General features: G+C 34.9%; 2 protein-coding genes and 1 pseudogene across 4 annotated transcripts; 1 reads left to right on the top strand and 2 right to left on the bottom strand.

Moving 5' to 3' along the window:
* Positions 1–384: 384 nt before the first annotated feature.
* On the top strand, positions 385–5,007 carry LOC120123990 (transcription factor EMB1444-like). Of its 3 annotated transcripts, none has more exons than XM_039142763.1 (10): positions 385–840; positions 1,168–1,368; positions 1,677–1,770; positions 1,871–1,912; positions 2,109–2,168; positions 2,580–3,662; positions 3,777–3,878; positions 4,125–4,256; positions 4,370–4,495; positions 4,584–5,007. In XM_039142763.1, the coding sequence occupies exons 1-10, from the start codon at positions 743–745 to the stop codon at positions 4,692–4,694; spliced, it is 2,049 nt and encodes a 682-aa protein (XP_038998694.1). In that variant the 5' UTR covers positions 385–742; the 3' UTR covers positions 4,695–5,007. The 3 variants fall into 3 exon arrangements, with proteins under 3 accessions (XP_038998694.1, XP_038998693.1, XP_038998695.1); XM_039142762.1 differs by having other exon boundaries at positions 386–840; positions 4,110–4,256; XM_039142764.1 differs by lacking the exons at positions 385–840; positions 1,168–1,368 and adding an exon at positions 1,545–1,594 and having other exon boundaries at positions 4,110–4,256.
* Positions 5,008–5,097: 90 nt separating this feature from the next.
* On the bottom strand, positions 5,098–6,287 carry LOC120123991 (tropinone reductase homolog). The gene is made up of 4 exons (XM_039142765.1): positions 6,179–6,287; positions 5,890–6,097; positions 5,464–5,787; positions 5,098–5,380 (listed from the first exon to the last, which is right to left on the bottom strand). Exons 1-4 carry the CDS (start codon positions 6,265–6,267, stop codon positions 5,171–5,173), a joined length of 831 nt encoding a protein of 276 aa, XP_038998696.1. The 5' UTR covers positions 6,268–6,287; the 3' UTR covers positions 5,098–5,170.
* A 3,684-nt stretch (positions 6,288–9,971) lies between these two features.
* LOC120124040 lies at positions 9,972–14,169 on the bottom strand (annotated as a pseudogene).
* Positions 14,170–14,228: the final 59 nt, after the last annotated feature.

Below are 14,228 nucleotides of genomic sequence, written 5' to 3'. Positions count from 1 at the left end.
AATTGCATTAAAGAGCCGTTTTATTTATTTATTATATAGTATACTCGAATTTGACATCTGTTTTATTTATTTATTTATTTTAAAATGTACTCATAATGCGACCGGTCACCGGTGGCGCGAACCGCTAATCTGCTATAATAAGCAGAGCTTCAGAGTCGTTTAGAAACTATAGAGTGCAGTGCATTGCCGTACTGTGGAAATTCCATTTTTTCTATCTCTCACCTTTGTTTCTACAGTTTTGATTAAGAGCACCCAAAAGCAAAGATAATGGAATCCAACGAATTTGAAGATATCCTTCTTCTTTGATATATTATAAAGATCCATACCTTTCGTCGTTTCTAGATACACAAAGATCTCAACTTGTTTTATCTTCCATTTAAACAAGTTTGGGTTTTTAATGGACTCTTCATTTGAATTTGCAGAAATGGAGTTGGGTTTAGCGTTTTTTGTTGTTTTGTTGTTTGTAGCGAGAGAACCCACTTGTTTCTTTGGCTAAATTTTTATTTTATTTTTTGTGTGTGTGTTCTTTTAAAGCAAGATGGGGTTTTTGCTGCTTTGTTCAACGGGGCCACCGATCAAACGAAGGGCTGGATTGAGAATAAAACAGGCGGGTCGAGGATCATACCGTGGAAGCTAGAGGAAGGCTAAATTTGAGTTATTTTGAGTGTAGTGTGAGTGCTTGGTTTTAGAGTGTAACAGACATCTGAGGTTTTTCTTTTAGTTGAATATAAGTTGAAGAACAATGGCGAAATCTGCTTTAAGGAAGTTGTTGAAGAGGTTTTGCACCAATTCACCTTGGAAATATGTTGTGCTTTGGAAGCTTAGGCACCGGAGCCCCTTGTAAGTTTCTCTTTTGAGTTTAGTTGTAGGAGATCATGTAATGGTGCTAATCGTCGTTAACCTGCAATTCAACTTGTTTCCATGATTGATGTAGATATCTTGGGCTTGGCTTTATTCTCTTTTAGGCATAAACTGCCCTTGTTAGAACAATTTTAATGGAAAATGATCTGATAACATATATGACCTTTTAGTAATTTCATGCTAGTAGCATTACTGGTACAATGAATGCATCGACTCTTTCTAGACTATAATTGTTTTCTTCTTTAAAAAAAAAATATAGAAAAGTATCCATGTAGAATGCTGTGATGACTCTAGTGTTGATTTCAGGGTTTTGACCTGGGAGGATGGGTATTGTGTTTATCCAATACCAAGAGAATCCGTGGAAAGTATCTCAGCTGATGTTTATTCTAACAGTGAGATTAACACATCACACTTAGAGATGAGCATTCCTCATGGTTGTTTTGGAGGATACCCAATCGACCTGTTGGTAGCTCGTATGTCGCATCTTCAGTATGCATGGGGAGAGGGGTAAAATTTTGATCTCAACATTTAATGCTCCCATTAGTGTTCATTTCTTGTGATAGGATAACAGTTTTGTTTTACTTTTACTGTTAAAGTTCCCTCGATTGTGACTCGTCCTGAGGGAAAGGCTTGAACTTCAGGAAATTTATCATACAGGGTCGCTGGTTCAACGCTACCATTATCTTATATTTATGATCATGCTCCTCTCTCTGTCTCTGTTGCTTAGAAAAATGTACCGAGCCAAACTGTGCTCTTGCAAGCTGGTTCTTGGGTTATGGAAACAAATATTGATTTTGCATCTCTACATTTATCAGGTTTGTTGGTAAAGTAGCATATACAGGGAAACATTTCTGGGTTCCCTATGATAATATTTTCAGTGGCAAAGCCGACTTGAAGTTAGTTCCTGAGGTAGGTTTCTATTAATGATGTATGATACATTTGATTGATTTCTACATATATGATGAATAACATACACTTGAACTTAAACTATTTTTTTTATAATTGCTAGTGGCCAGAGGAATGGTTACTTCAGTTTGCATCAGGAATCAAGGTAATATAATCCTTGACTGCACCTTACTAGCTAGTCTAGATTCATATTTTAGCTACTCCAGATACATGCTTCCACATGAACACAACGGTACACATGAAAACATGTGCTAATTGGTACAAGCTTGGTGGTAAGATCGTCGCTCCATTTTATACCTTTAAAATGGATGTTATATTGACTATTTGTGATGCTCCTACAGACAATTGTTCTGGTACCTGTGCTTCCACATGGAGTTCTGCAGCTTGGTTCATTGGAGATGGTTTGTACTTTTTTTCTTCTAAATTTGTCTTATTAGCTAGAATTATATCCGGTGTTTCTGTCAGTCATGCACTTCTACTCCCCTAAACTATGTACAAGAGCACAAGAATGATTTCACATTTGTGATCTCTGAAAGTTGCTATTTAGAATTGAGACCCCTGTGAACAGCTGGTGCACTAATTAGTGGTGCCCAGATAGCTGATAACTTATTTTTCCTACCACACCACAACCACTAATCGACAATCTGTATTCTGCTCCATATTATATCCTTGCTTTTAGAAAAAAATACACGTCTTAACGTGAGTGTAATTCTTTGTGCGGAAATTGGTAGGTGATTGCATTGAAGTAATGCAAGTGGTGCACTTGTATAAATATCTTATACTATTCAGTTTGTTTCTCTTTACATCAACAGGTTGCTGAAGATTTGTATATTCCTGCATACATCAAAGATAGATTTACCTGTAAGAACATTAACACCCAGTCACCATCGCCGGTAAGTTTAAGTCCTTTCGAGAAGTTAGAAGTGTCTTCAAGTGAATCAATAAGCCCACTGAACTCTGAAGATTCAAATGCTGTTAACAGTGTTGAGCCTAATAAGCTGTTAGCTTTAGATCAGTTAAGTTTTCCGAATGAATTCCTTGTGCCTGGAATACATCTCCCTGAGACTCGTAAAAGTGAGTGTGAAAATATGATAAGCATCCCACCAGTTAGCCTCGATGAATTACCATCACCACTAAGCCAATCTGTAAGTGTCGACCTGCTTGCAATTGGGGAGAGTGAATTGTTTAGTTTGTATTTCCTTAAGGAGGAATTGGAAACTTATCCTGAATGTAATGCTTACGGAACAGGAGTGTCTGGAGAAATCTTAGATGAAGTTACAAATCCTTACCCTGTCCAATATTTTCTCGAACCACCTTTCGAAGACTATGATATTGATGGTTTCCTTAATTTTCCCAAAGACTGTGAATTGCAAAAAGTACTTGGACAAGGTTTCGAAAGACAGGGCAACAAATATTTGCTGGAGTCATCTTTTCTTAGTGGGGATGCATTTAGAGATGGCTTTGATGCAAAACGAGGTGATGCAGGGTATCTGTTGCAAGCTGTGGTTGATCATGTAAATGATGTTTCTGTTGATATTGCTAATAGATCTGCTTGCATTGTGGCCTCTAGTGGACAACTTCCGTTGTCTCCTCGACCTCAAGGTGTAAAGACTGATTCAATTTCATCGAGCAGGCTTATGTCTGCATTTGCTGGTGGGGTGAAAAGTAGTCCTATCTCTAAAATTTCAGCTTCTTTCAAAAGTACAGTAAGCGCAGTAATTGATTATGAGAATCTGGGAAATGATGGCTGTTATATACAATCTAGAAAAGGAAAAAAACAGTCCGCTGCCTGCAAGAGAAGGCCTGGTGATAACCCAAGGCCAAGGCCGAAGAATAGACAGATGATCCAGGATCGGCTTAAGGAGCTTCGAGAACTTGTTCCAAATGGTCCTAAGGTCAGTACTTCCGAAAGTCGGTATCTGTTTTTGGTCGTCATATGTCGCTCACACTCTCCGCCTGTACTTTTTATACTTATCAAAGTAGCCAATATTATTTTCTGATGAATTTAGTATAGCATTGATGCTCTCTTGGACCAAACCGTTAAACATATGCTGTATTTGAGGAGTGTGACCAAACAAGCTGAGAAACTGAGGCAATGGGTGCATCGTGAGGTTTGTAAAATCCATGTTAGTAAAATTAAATGTAACAGTTGCATCTGTTGGACGTCTTATATGTATATGAGCACTTACCGGAAGAATTGTGATTAATTGAAAGCTTGAGCTCTAGATTTTTCCAATTTCACCAGCCCTGGAATACATGTGAAAATTGTTGCTTTAGTTCCGATGTAGCTTGAATTTATGATGATATGAAGTTAAAATGCAATGGGAATTTCAAATTTACAGGTATTTGACCTCAAGAATACGAGGAGGTCTGAAGCCAAAGATGGTTACGAAACCGGAACAAGCTGGGCTTTTGAGATCGGAGATGAACGGAAAGTATGCCCCATTGTTGTTGAAGATCTTGCATATCCAGGTCACTTACTCATCGAGGTCAGTTCTTCATGGCAAACACAACTAAAAATTCTTTTAGAAAAAAAAAATTAAACGTTTATACTTGTTGGTTTTCAAACTAATAACAAATTTCTCAACCACATCCGCTGCAGATGCTTTGTAATGAGCATGGTTTGTTTCTAGAGATCGCTCAGGTGATTCGAAGCTTCAACTTAACAATCTTGAAGGGTGTTATGGAGAGCTGTTCAAACAATACATGGGCTCATTTCATTGTTGAGGTATAATTCATTTTGGAGACCTTTTATGTTCTGACAAAAAGGGCTTTTACAATGTCATATATGTCTGAGACATTTAAACTTCATGCAGACTTCTAGTGGCTTTCACAGACTCTATATTTTCTGGCCTTTGATGAAGCTTTTACAGCGTCAAAGAAATCCTATTTCGAGTAAAGATTCAATGATGAAAAACCATCAATAGGAATACCTGTGTAGGAATGATGCGATCATAGCTTCGTGCGAGCAGGTCAACATTCGTGCATGACATATGTCTGGTAGCTCGGTGGAGAACCAACGTAAACATTGGTGTAGGTTTTCATGTGGTCATGGGGTGTATATATGACCGATGACTATGATAAGCCTTTGTTCAGAACTTGATCTCTAGGATGTGAATTATTGTCCGTCTCCTTTGTTGTTTCTCTAATCTACTCCGAGTTCTGTATTTTTGTTGCTAAGACTCAAGTTCGTGCTTTGTTGAAAGAAGAAATTACAGTTCCTCTCTTAGCTTAGCTTAACCTTACATTTATCTTTAAATATCTGCCATTAGATTTATTGAAACCCTAGAAAAGTAGAACAAAGGATGCAACTTTTCACTCAAGAAGCGGTTACATTGAACCCCATTAGTTTTTTGCACAAAGTTTGTGTCTAATACATTCTTGTAGCTTGATGCTGAAGATTTCAAGGATTGAAGCTAAAGTTCTGAAATGGCCAACAGCCACCTGCTGTATACCCTCCATCCACACATATAACCTGACCAGTGATGTATGAGGCTGCTGGAAGGCAAAGGAATGCCACCATTGATGAAATCTCTTCTGGTTCTGCTATCCTAGGCATTGCAGTTCCACCTATCAGCCTCAGAAATTCCACAACATATGCAGTGTCCGCCTCCTGAAATCGAAACGAAATGATTCTTAAAAGGAGAAGAAACATATCTATTCTTCCTTATTGAGGGTATGTTAGAAGTAATTTACTGGTTTCATAATCGATGTTCTAACACCCCAAGGTGAAACCGTATTCGTCCGAATGTTATCCTTTGCCCACTCACAAGCCAAGCTCTTTGTAATTTGGTTAGTCGCAGCTTTAGATGCCGAATACGCTGATAATCGAGGTAGAGCCATTGAACCAGCCACGGAGGAGATGAACACAATACTTGCAGTTCCTGATGCTTTGAGGAAAGGATGTGCAAGCTGACAAAGATGATAAGGAGCCTCAACGTTGGTACTCATCACAGTTGCGTAGTCTTCAAGAGTGTGTTCTGAGCAAGACTTGATTACAATGGTTCCTGCATTATTGATCTGTGAAGAAACTCAGTTTTCGATTACTTAATTGACAACTTGGAAAACCGAATTCCAAAACTGAAATCTAAAACCGAATTCTCTGAGCCGAGAAAAACTTACGAGGATGTTGAGTTTGCCATCGAAAACAGATGAGACAGTCTCCATAAGCTTCTCTCTTTGATCTCTGCAAGAAAGGTCGCAAACCGAACCGGTCACTTTAAACCCCTTACTCTGCCATTCTTGCATCTTTTCATTAAGCTCTGTCTGGTTCCTGGAACATGTATGAACTGTTGCACCAAGTGTTGCTAGTTCTTCAACAGTCGCACATCTGACGTACAATTAAACCATCATATTCGATGAAAGAAACAGGAAAATAAAAAGATAGATAAAAAAGTGGAGGTTGTCGAACCCTATGCCTCTTGTTCCACCAGTGACAAGTGCAGTCATACCCTGAAGAGACCACCTTTGCTTCTTAAAACCTGGTTCTTTCCCAGCCATGTTCCTGAATGAACTGAAGCACTAACCACTGCCGATTTTAAATGCACTAATAGTTCAATAATAAATGATGATTGGCTGTTGTCAACCAAAACAAAGAAAATTAAGAATCCAGAAAAGGACAGACCAGAAACGTCGAAAATATGGAGCTACCAGTTTAATGTAGAGTAGGTTTCAAAATTTTCTTACCGGAAATCTACCCTATGACTTGATTCCAAGGATATCGAACAGTCGACTGTTCCAAATGGTTTAAGAATCTTTGACAATGGCTGAAAAATCTGGAAATCCCATTTACCAATGATTTGATTCTTTGCTAAGTAGCTAGCTAGGAAGGGTCTATATAAAGTAACCTACAGTTCAGTTTCTGGTGCAGCAAAAAAAAAAAAAATTTTTTTGGAGGAAACTGGTGAAGGAAATTTCATGCGAAAATTCCTGAGCTTAACCATTTTCTGTTTCCTTATACTGATACAGGCTTTGCGGGAATGCTGATTACACAAATTTCTTTGAAGTTGATAAAATAAATTAAAAAAAAAGATGCACGCTTTTCAATTTGAAACATTACTCTGTTGTATTTTAAAGGTAGGGGACAAGACCATGCCCCAAGAAAGTGGTGTAATGTAATGTTAGGAAGTGCAGCCAACCAACATGAGTTTAGTAAGTAGAAAGACAAGGTTTTCTCTCATTGTTGCTTCTCCAACTTATTTAATATTAAGATTTTTTTAAATAAACATTAATAAAAAAACGACGATCTTTAAGGGAAAAAAATATACGTCAACATTGAGGCTATATAGGCTCATAAAAAAGTTGTTAATATATAATTTTTTAACCTTTAATTTTCAATACAGCCATGAAGTTATAAATGGATTCAATTAAATGGCAAACAACACGATATAATAAATTTAATTCTATTATTCGTCTATATTATTAAACTTTTTAATTTTGTCGACTATAACACTAAATTTTAATTTTACGTTCAGTTTTGTCACTCTTATAATTAAATCACTAATAAGACGATGACATGGCTAACAGTTGTTAATATAGTTTGTCACACCAAAACGATTTCGTTTTGATGACAACTATTAATTGATGGGCCTCTACTGGTCCTTGACTTGGACTGAAGCTTGGGATTAGTAGATTGGTCCACTGGGTCAGGCGAGCTCATCTGTTGGGCTTATACCTTTGCTGGGCTCCTTTGTCTTTCGTGCCGAGTTTCATCTGCTTTTATAAATGCTGATTTTTCTTTGCTCACCAGTTTTGCTTCAGCCTGTGTATCTAATGTCTTGAGCTGGTTTTGATTATGGCTATTGACAGAGCGTAGTTGTTGTTTCACTCTTTTCCCTCGATTTAGGTGTATGAAAGTTTTCTAACGAGACCCGTATCAATGTTTTACCCATGATTCAATTGCACATGTTTCTTTGGAATTTACTTGACTGGAAGCCAACCTACCTGCAACAACAACTGGTCTACTTTTCTGGTTTCCTTCGATTTCGAACATGTGGCAGTGACATGCCATGCCAGACTGTTTAAGCAGCTAGTGATTCTTGTTTCTGATTGTAAAATCGAATATCACATATGAATAAAGGCTTCAGACAGTGGTAGGAACCACCCTTATCCATGAAACCACACAAAGAATTTGAGTCGCACAGAGAATATAGAAACGAGAGCTTGTTATTTTATTCAACATAACTATGAACCAGTGAATAAACAAATACCAGCTACATCTATTTATAGTAGACTAGGCTATTTTAACAAATCTGCAACTGAACATACTTCAGCACAACAACCCTAACAGAGTTTGTTAACTCATGCACAGCACATCACCTCACCTCACGCACCATGCATGACCTCAGCAGCTCATACTGCTCATACTTCAACATTCTCCCTGCTCCTCTTCATCTCATCCTTCTCCAGCATCAGCAACTTGAACCTTCTCAATAGGTTCAAATATGAAATAAGATACCACTTGGTAGGAGTGAGCAAAACTCGATTCGACTAAAAAAAATTGATTTTTTCGACTCGAATTGAGTTCGAGTTATAATTCCATAAACTCGACTTGACTCGAAAAAAATTTAAGTTCAAATCAATATATAAACTACAACTCGAATAACTCGAAATTTTTAATAATTATTAGATTGATTTTCAAGTTTGATTCTAAGTTTGAGTCGAATCCCTCGACTTTGTATGATATATGCGAATCATATATGAAAAAATACAAAAAAAAACATATATGTATTGTTTATGCTTATAAAATATCATTTAAGTTGGAATCAAATAATATCATAATATTATAAATATTTATCATTAAATTTAAATGGGAATTCAAAAATTTGACTCTTGACTCTGAGAAAATTTTAAGTCAACTCCGAGTTATAAAATAAGACTCATCAACTCGAATAACTCAAAAAATTTTTACTCGACTCGACCCCTTTGTTTAGTACCTTGTAAGGCACCCCTCTCAATTCTCATGCACGGCGAGGTTTACAGCACTGACAAAAGCTGCATATAAATTGAAGTCGAAGAAACCAAAGCAAACCACCCCTCCTCCTTCTGAGAACATTGTGTTAATCTCACCAAACAAAAAAGGACAAGACATGAGGATTGACGAGGATGCTGGTGTGGAACGGGATGATGCGGTCCAAACAGATGATGAAGAAATGGCACGCGGTAACATTCATGGAGATGACGGTAGTATAACATTTATTGAAAAGTTAATTTTCGTTTTCTTAATAATGATCTAATCTTATTGTTTATCTTGTGCATAATGTTGGTGCCTGTGAAAAGCAGTGCACGCAGTTATGAATCATGTTATCATATGCTCACGAATGAATACTCTATGCTAATGCTATAACTCTTTCAACGTGACAAGTGGGTCATTTGTTGTTGGTATTTTAATGAAAAATGAACTGAAGTGATGAAGGAAAATTGAACACTGTATTTTATTTAATAATACTCAGAATTTAAATAAAGTAAAATTAGCAACCCACTAATAGCATGCTTCTAAATTTAGAAACAACCCATGAACAACTTTCTCCTAAACTTGACGTGTGAGGATTCATTTGGAGATTCATTTAATAGATGTGATATCATGCAAAAAGCCATCATGTCAATATCTATTCTTCCAGATCCACTACAAAGAGAATCTTTCCACGAATCAATACCATCAATGAAGAAGTGTTCATTTACAAAAGAACTTGTTAATGGTAATGAAACCATTTAATCAACCTTTAGTTTTCGAACAACTTATGTGCCTATCATGCTGTTAAAGGCTTCTCATCGGTTTTTTCTTTACGTAGGAATCAAAGCTCTGAGCGGCATAGGACTCCTTACAACTCCTTACGCTGTTAAAGGAGGGTGGATGAGCTTTACTCTGCTCATTATATTTGGTGTTGTTGCCTGTTATACTATGATTTTGTTAAAGAGATGCTTAGAAAGCTCCCCTGATCTACAAACTTATCCCGATATCGGACTGGCTGCTTTTGGCGCAGCCGGTCGCTTTATTATAGCTGTAAGTATGATTATAAGTTCATATTGAGTACATTTTTATGTTTGTAATTGCATTGACGAGGATACTAACACGACTAGACATTTTGGTTTCAATTGGTGAAATTCAGATAACTGTGTATGCAGAATTATATGCAAGTACAATGATCTGATATCTATTGATTTCTTGGTTCAGTCTCATGTTCCTCAGAATCTGCATTTGAAGATTAAACTGTGCCTCTAATCTGCAGGCTGCGTGCGTCGAGTACGTAATAATCATGAGCGACAACCTGTCCACGATTTTCCCAAACACCAGCATACATATTAGCGAAATATATCTTAATGCTCATCAAATATTTGCTATCATAGGAATTCTCATTGTTCTGCCAACTGATTGGCTCCGAGACCTTAGTTTGCTGTCATACCTTTAAGGTTTGATTTCTCATCCTCCTTAAAGCTCTTTAAAGCCATGAGATTGCTGATCTTAATCTTTTGAAATGTTCAGTTGGAGTAGGAGCATCAATTTTAGTGGTACTTTGCTTGTTATCGGTCGAGGCTGTTGATCAATCGGGTTTCATCGAGCTGGAACTACTCAGCCTTGCAAACGTACCTATTTCAGTTGGTATATATAGTTTTTGCTATGCAGGCCATACGGTAATTCCAAATATATATATTTTAAAATCTTGCGTATGGCCGATTTGATAATTCAAAGGCTCTTTCATGGACGAATATATACTTGGAATTACCGTATGACCTGCATAGCAAAAACTATATATACCAACTGAAATGGGTAGGTTTGCGAGGTTAAGAGTAGTTCCTGCTCGATAACCCTTTGTGTTGATCGGCGTTGGCTTCAATTCCATCGTGTCCAGCACTCTCCGGACCGTGTGTGTCATGAACTGAGACCCCGCCGCAAACCTGTCGTGTTCCTGGCAGCTCATTTCCACCATTCTACACCCTTCACTTTGAAATATTCCAAGAAATTGTTCACGTCTTTTAACCCTGGCGGATTCGTTCCCGATTCTGACCTTGTCGTAGACAAAGAAGAGTTCTTTCCAGCTTTGTCTCTCGCTTTGCGGTCCAAACATGGGAAGAGAACAAATTATATCGAAATCATAAGGCAAGACAACGAGAAGCAGATTCCTAGCGAACTCCTTGATGGATAAAATATCGACGAACAATGTGGAACGTTTCAGTCTTTGTAAAGGAAGAGTCTTTAGAACCTGTTCGATGGATATAATCGAAGTACCAAGGAGAATAACTTCTGGGTGTTGCTCACATATGTCGTGTGGGTTCAAAAAGAAGTAAACACCCATTTTTTTAGCTGTACGGGAATAGTCCGATCTCGAGTGGACTAAAACTTTGTGTCCTTGAGAAACAAGAGTTTTAGCAAGGAATTAGCCGTAGTTTCCAAAACCAATGACGACAATCTTGAGGGAGGAAACGGGTCGGGCACCGGATGGGTCGGATTTAGATACGGGAACGGTGGAGCAGCATTTGACACGGAATGGTTCAGCTCAGTGGATAAGTTTGGGTCTTGTAATAGCATATCTAGAAAATATTTCGAGGGTTGCGTACATATATATTAATAATATAAAATATTTAATTGGATAAAATTTTAAGATGAACATTTTCGAATTTCAACGTATGGACATATATATTAATGAAAAAAACTTCGAATTTAAAAAAAAAAAATGGAATTCTAAAAAATTTGGTGGGCATGTGCCTACCCTAACATAAACGTGCGCCTGTCACTGTAAGAAAGAGGTTAAAGAAGAGGCAAAGAAGATGAAAAAGAAGAAAGGAGGGAAAGAGAAGGTTTGGAAATGGAAGGATTGAGATAAAGAAGAGAAGTCATGGTTGCAGTTTCAGGCATTATTAATTGAAAAATCCTCAGTAATTATTATTTTTTAAATAACTTTCATGTCTGATTAATTAAAAAAATAATTTCTAGACTGTCAACATAGGATATCTTGCATTTTGCAAAAATTGAGATTATACCTTACGTTTTACGAAAAATAAGTTTTAAACATTTATTATTTTCTTTATCTAATATTAAATAGTTTTATCTGAAAAAGTTGATGAGTCTCGCGTCCTATAAAACGCTAAGTCCATTAAACGCGCTTTATAGGACGTAAGATAATTTTACGTGGACTGTTTAGAGGTTATTTTTCTAATTAATCTGACGCAGAGGTTGTTTTTTTTAAAAAAATAACGAGGGTTTTTCATTTAATAATGTCGCAGTTTGATGAACGAGCTACTTGTGAGGTTTTGTTGTGAGGCGGACTAATATACGACTAAAAATGGCGTGACTGATTAAATAGGTGATCTGTTAAAAGTGCTACCGGAAATGTTATATGTTTTCACCGAAAATGTTATATGTGTTGGTAATAACTGAGAATATTATCGTCGTATGTAAAATGCGCAAAAAAAATATTGAATTTAACATAACCAGTTAATTACTGGAAACATTATCAACCATAATAACATAACAAGTAGAGCTTATGTAACTTAATAGGTAACACATTTTTAAAGCTGATAGAGCCTTAGAAATCCGACGATAACAAAATAGGTTAATTATTTTATTTGTTATCAATATTATCAACATATTAGGTAGCGCCTAAAATGTTACTAAAGTTTAAGCTGATAGAACCTTAGAAATCCGACGATGACAAAATAAGTTAATTGCTGAAACACTATCAATCATAATAACATATTTAATGTAATAGATAACACTTTTTTAAAATTAATAGGGCCTTTGAATTATGACGATAACAAAATAAGTTAATTACTTAATTTGTTATCAATATTATCAATATATTAGGTAACACCTAAATTATTATCAAAGTTTAAGCTGATGGAGCTTAGAAATCCGACGATAATAAAATAGGTTAATTACTTATTTTGTTTTTAATATTATCAACATATTAGGTAGCGCCTAAAATATTACCAAAATTTAAGCTAATGAAACTTTCGAAATCCAATGACAACAAAATAGGTTAATTTCTTATTTTGTTATAAATAAATATTAACATACTAGGTTGCGCTTAGTAATGTTATTTTGAATAAAGAAGTAGATTGCGATCTCTAATATTAAAGTTGTGTTTAATGATATCGATAGGATTTAATATATTATGTATCTTTGGATGACAATTATTTTTAAAATAAATATTGCTACTACAATGATCTGATGGTCGATAATTTAACAAATATCAATACTTTAGAGTAAGTATATATACATTATTATTATGGATACATAATTATTGACTTTTAGAGTATCCATACTTTTAAAGTAAATATCCATACTTTCGAATTTAAAAAAAATATTTCAAACGGTTAAGTTGTATATAATTTACCGTTTACATTACCGTAAAAAAATATTCATACTTTTAGAGTAAGTATGAATATATTATTATTAACCTTTAGAGTATCTATATTTTTAAAGTATTCATGCTTTCAAATTTAAAAAAAAAATTCAAATGGTTAAATTGTATATATTTTACCGTTTATATTATTATTAACCGTTGAACAAACCGATAGCTAGTTTAACGTAATATGTACTGCTTATTTAAAGTAATAGGTAACACCTATTTAACATATTAGGTAGCTCATATTTTATTTTACTGTTTACATTATTAATAACATTTAAACAAATCAATATGTATTTTAACGTAAAATGTATCACTTATTTTATTTTACCGTTTACATTATTACTAACCTTTAAACAAACTAATAGCTAGTTTAACGTAATAGGTAGCGCCTATTTTATTTTACCGTTTACATTATTAGTAACCTTTAAACAAACCGGTAGGTATTTTAACATAATATGTAGCGCCTATTTTATTTTACCGTTTACATTATTAGTAACCTTCAAACAAACCGATAGATAGTTTAACATAATTGATAGCACCTATTTTATTTTAACCGGTTAAGTTTTAAATATAAGTATCGATACATACAATATAAATATAGACACTTTTTCAAAATAATAGTTAGGCATATCTTAGTGTCGAAATAATATATATACTTTTAGAGTAAGTATGAATATAAAATCTATGCAATTTATGTTTCAATTTTTTTAATAGTTTTTATGTTTTACACTTACAACATTAATTTAATAATTTCATTTACACAAAAAATATTTGATTATTTAAATTTTTTATAAAATATTATTTACAATTTAAATTTGACAATTTTAACTAAAAATAACAATAAATATGTAATATCTATGTTTATTGTTTTTAATTTAATAATAATATATATTGTAACATAAAAATAAGTCAACGCTTATAATTACTAAATTAATATCTTAAAACTCTCTCAAAAGGTAACCCTAAATTAATATTTTCTACAATAAAGTAAGTATGTATATTTATATATGTGTGTGTTAATACCTACCGATAATCAAAATTTACCGGTTATCATATTTTTTAATAGTTCTTCGTGTTTTTCACCTGCAACATTATAAGACTGTCAATATTTTC

The sequence above is a fragment of the Hibiscus syriacus genome, unplaced genomic scaffold, assembly GCF_006381635.1.
Source record: "Hibiscus syriacus cultivar Baekdansim isolate YM2019G1 unplaced genomic scaffold, ASM638163v2 tig00110410_pilon, whole genome shotgun sequence".
Classification (NCBI taxonomy): Eukaryota; Viridiplantae; Streptophyta; class Magnoliopsida; order Malvales; family Malvaceae; genus Hibiscus; species Hibiscus syriacus.
Note: the sequence above shows the minus strand (reverse complement) of the source record. Positions and strands in the feature narration are given on the sequence as shown.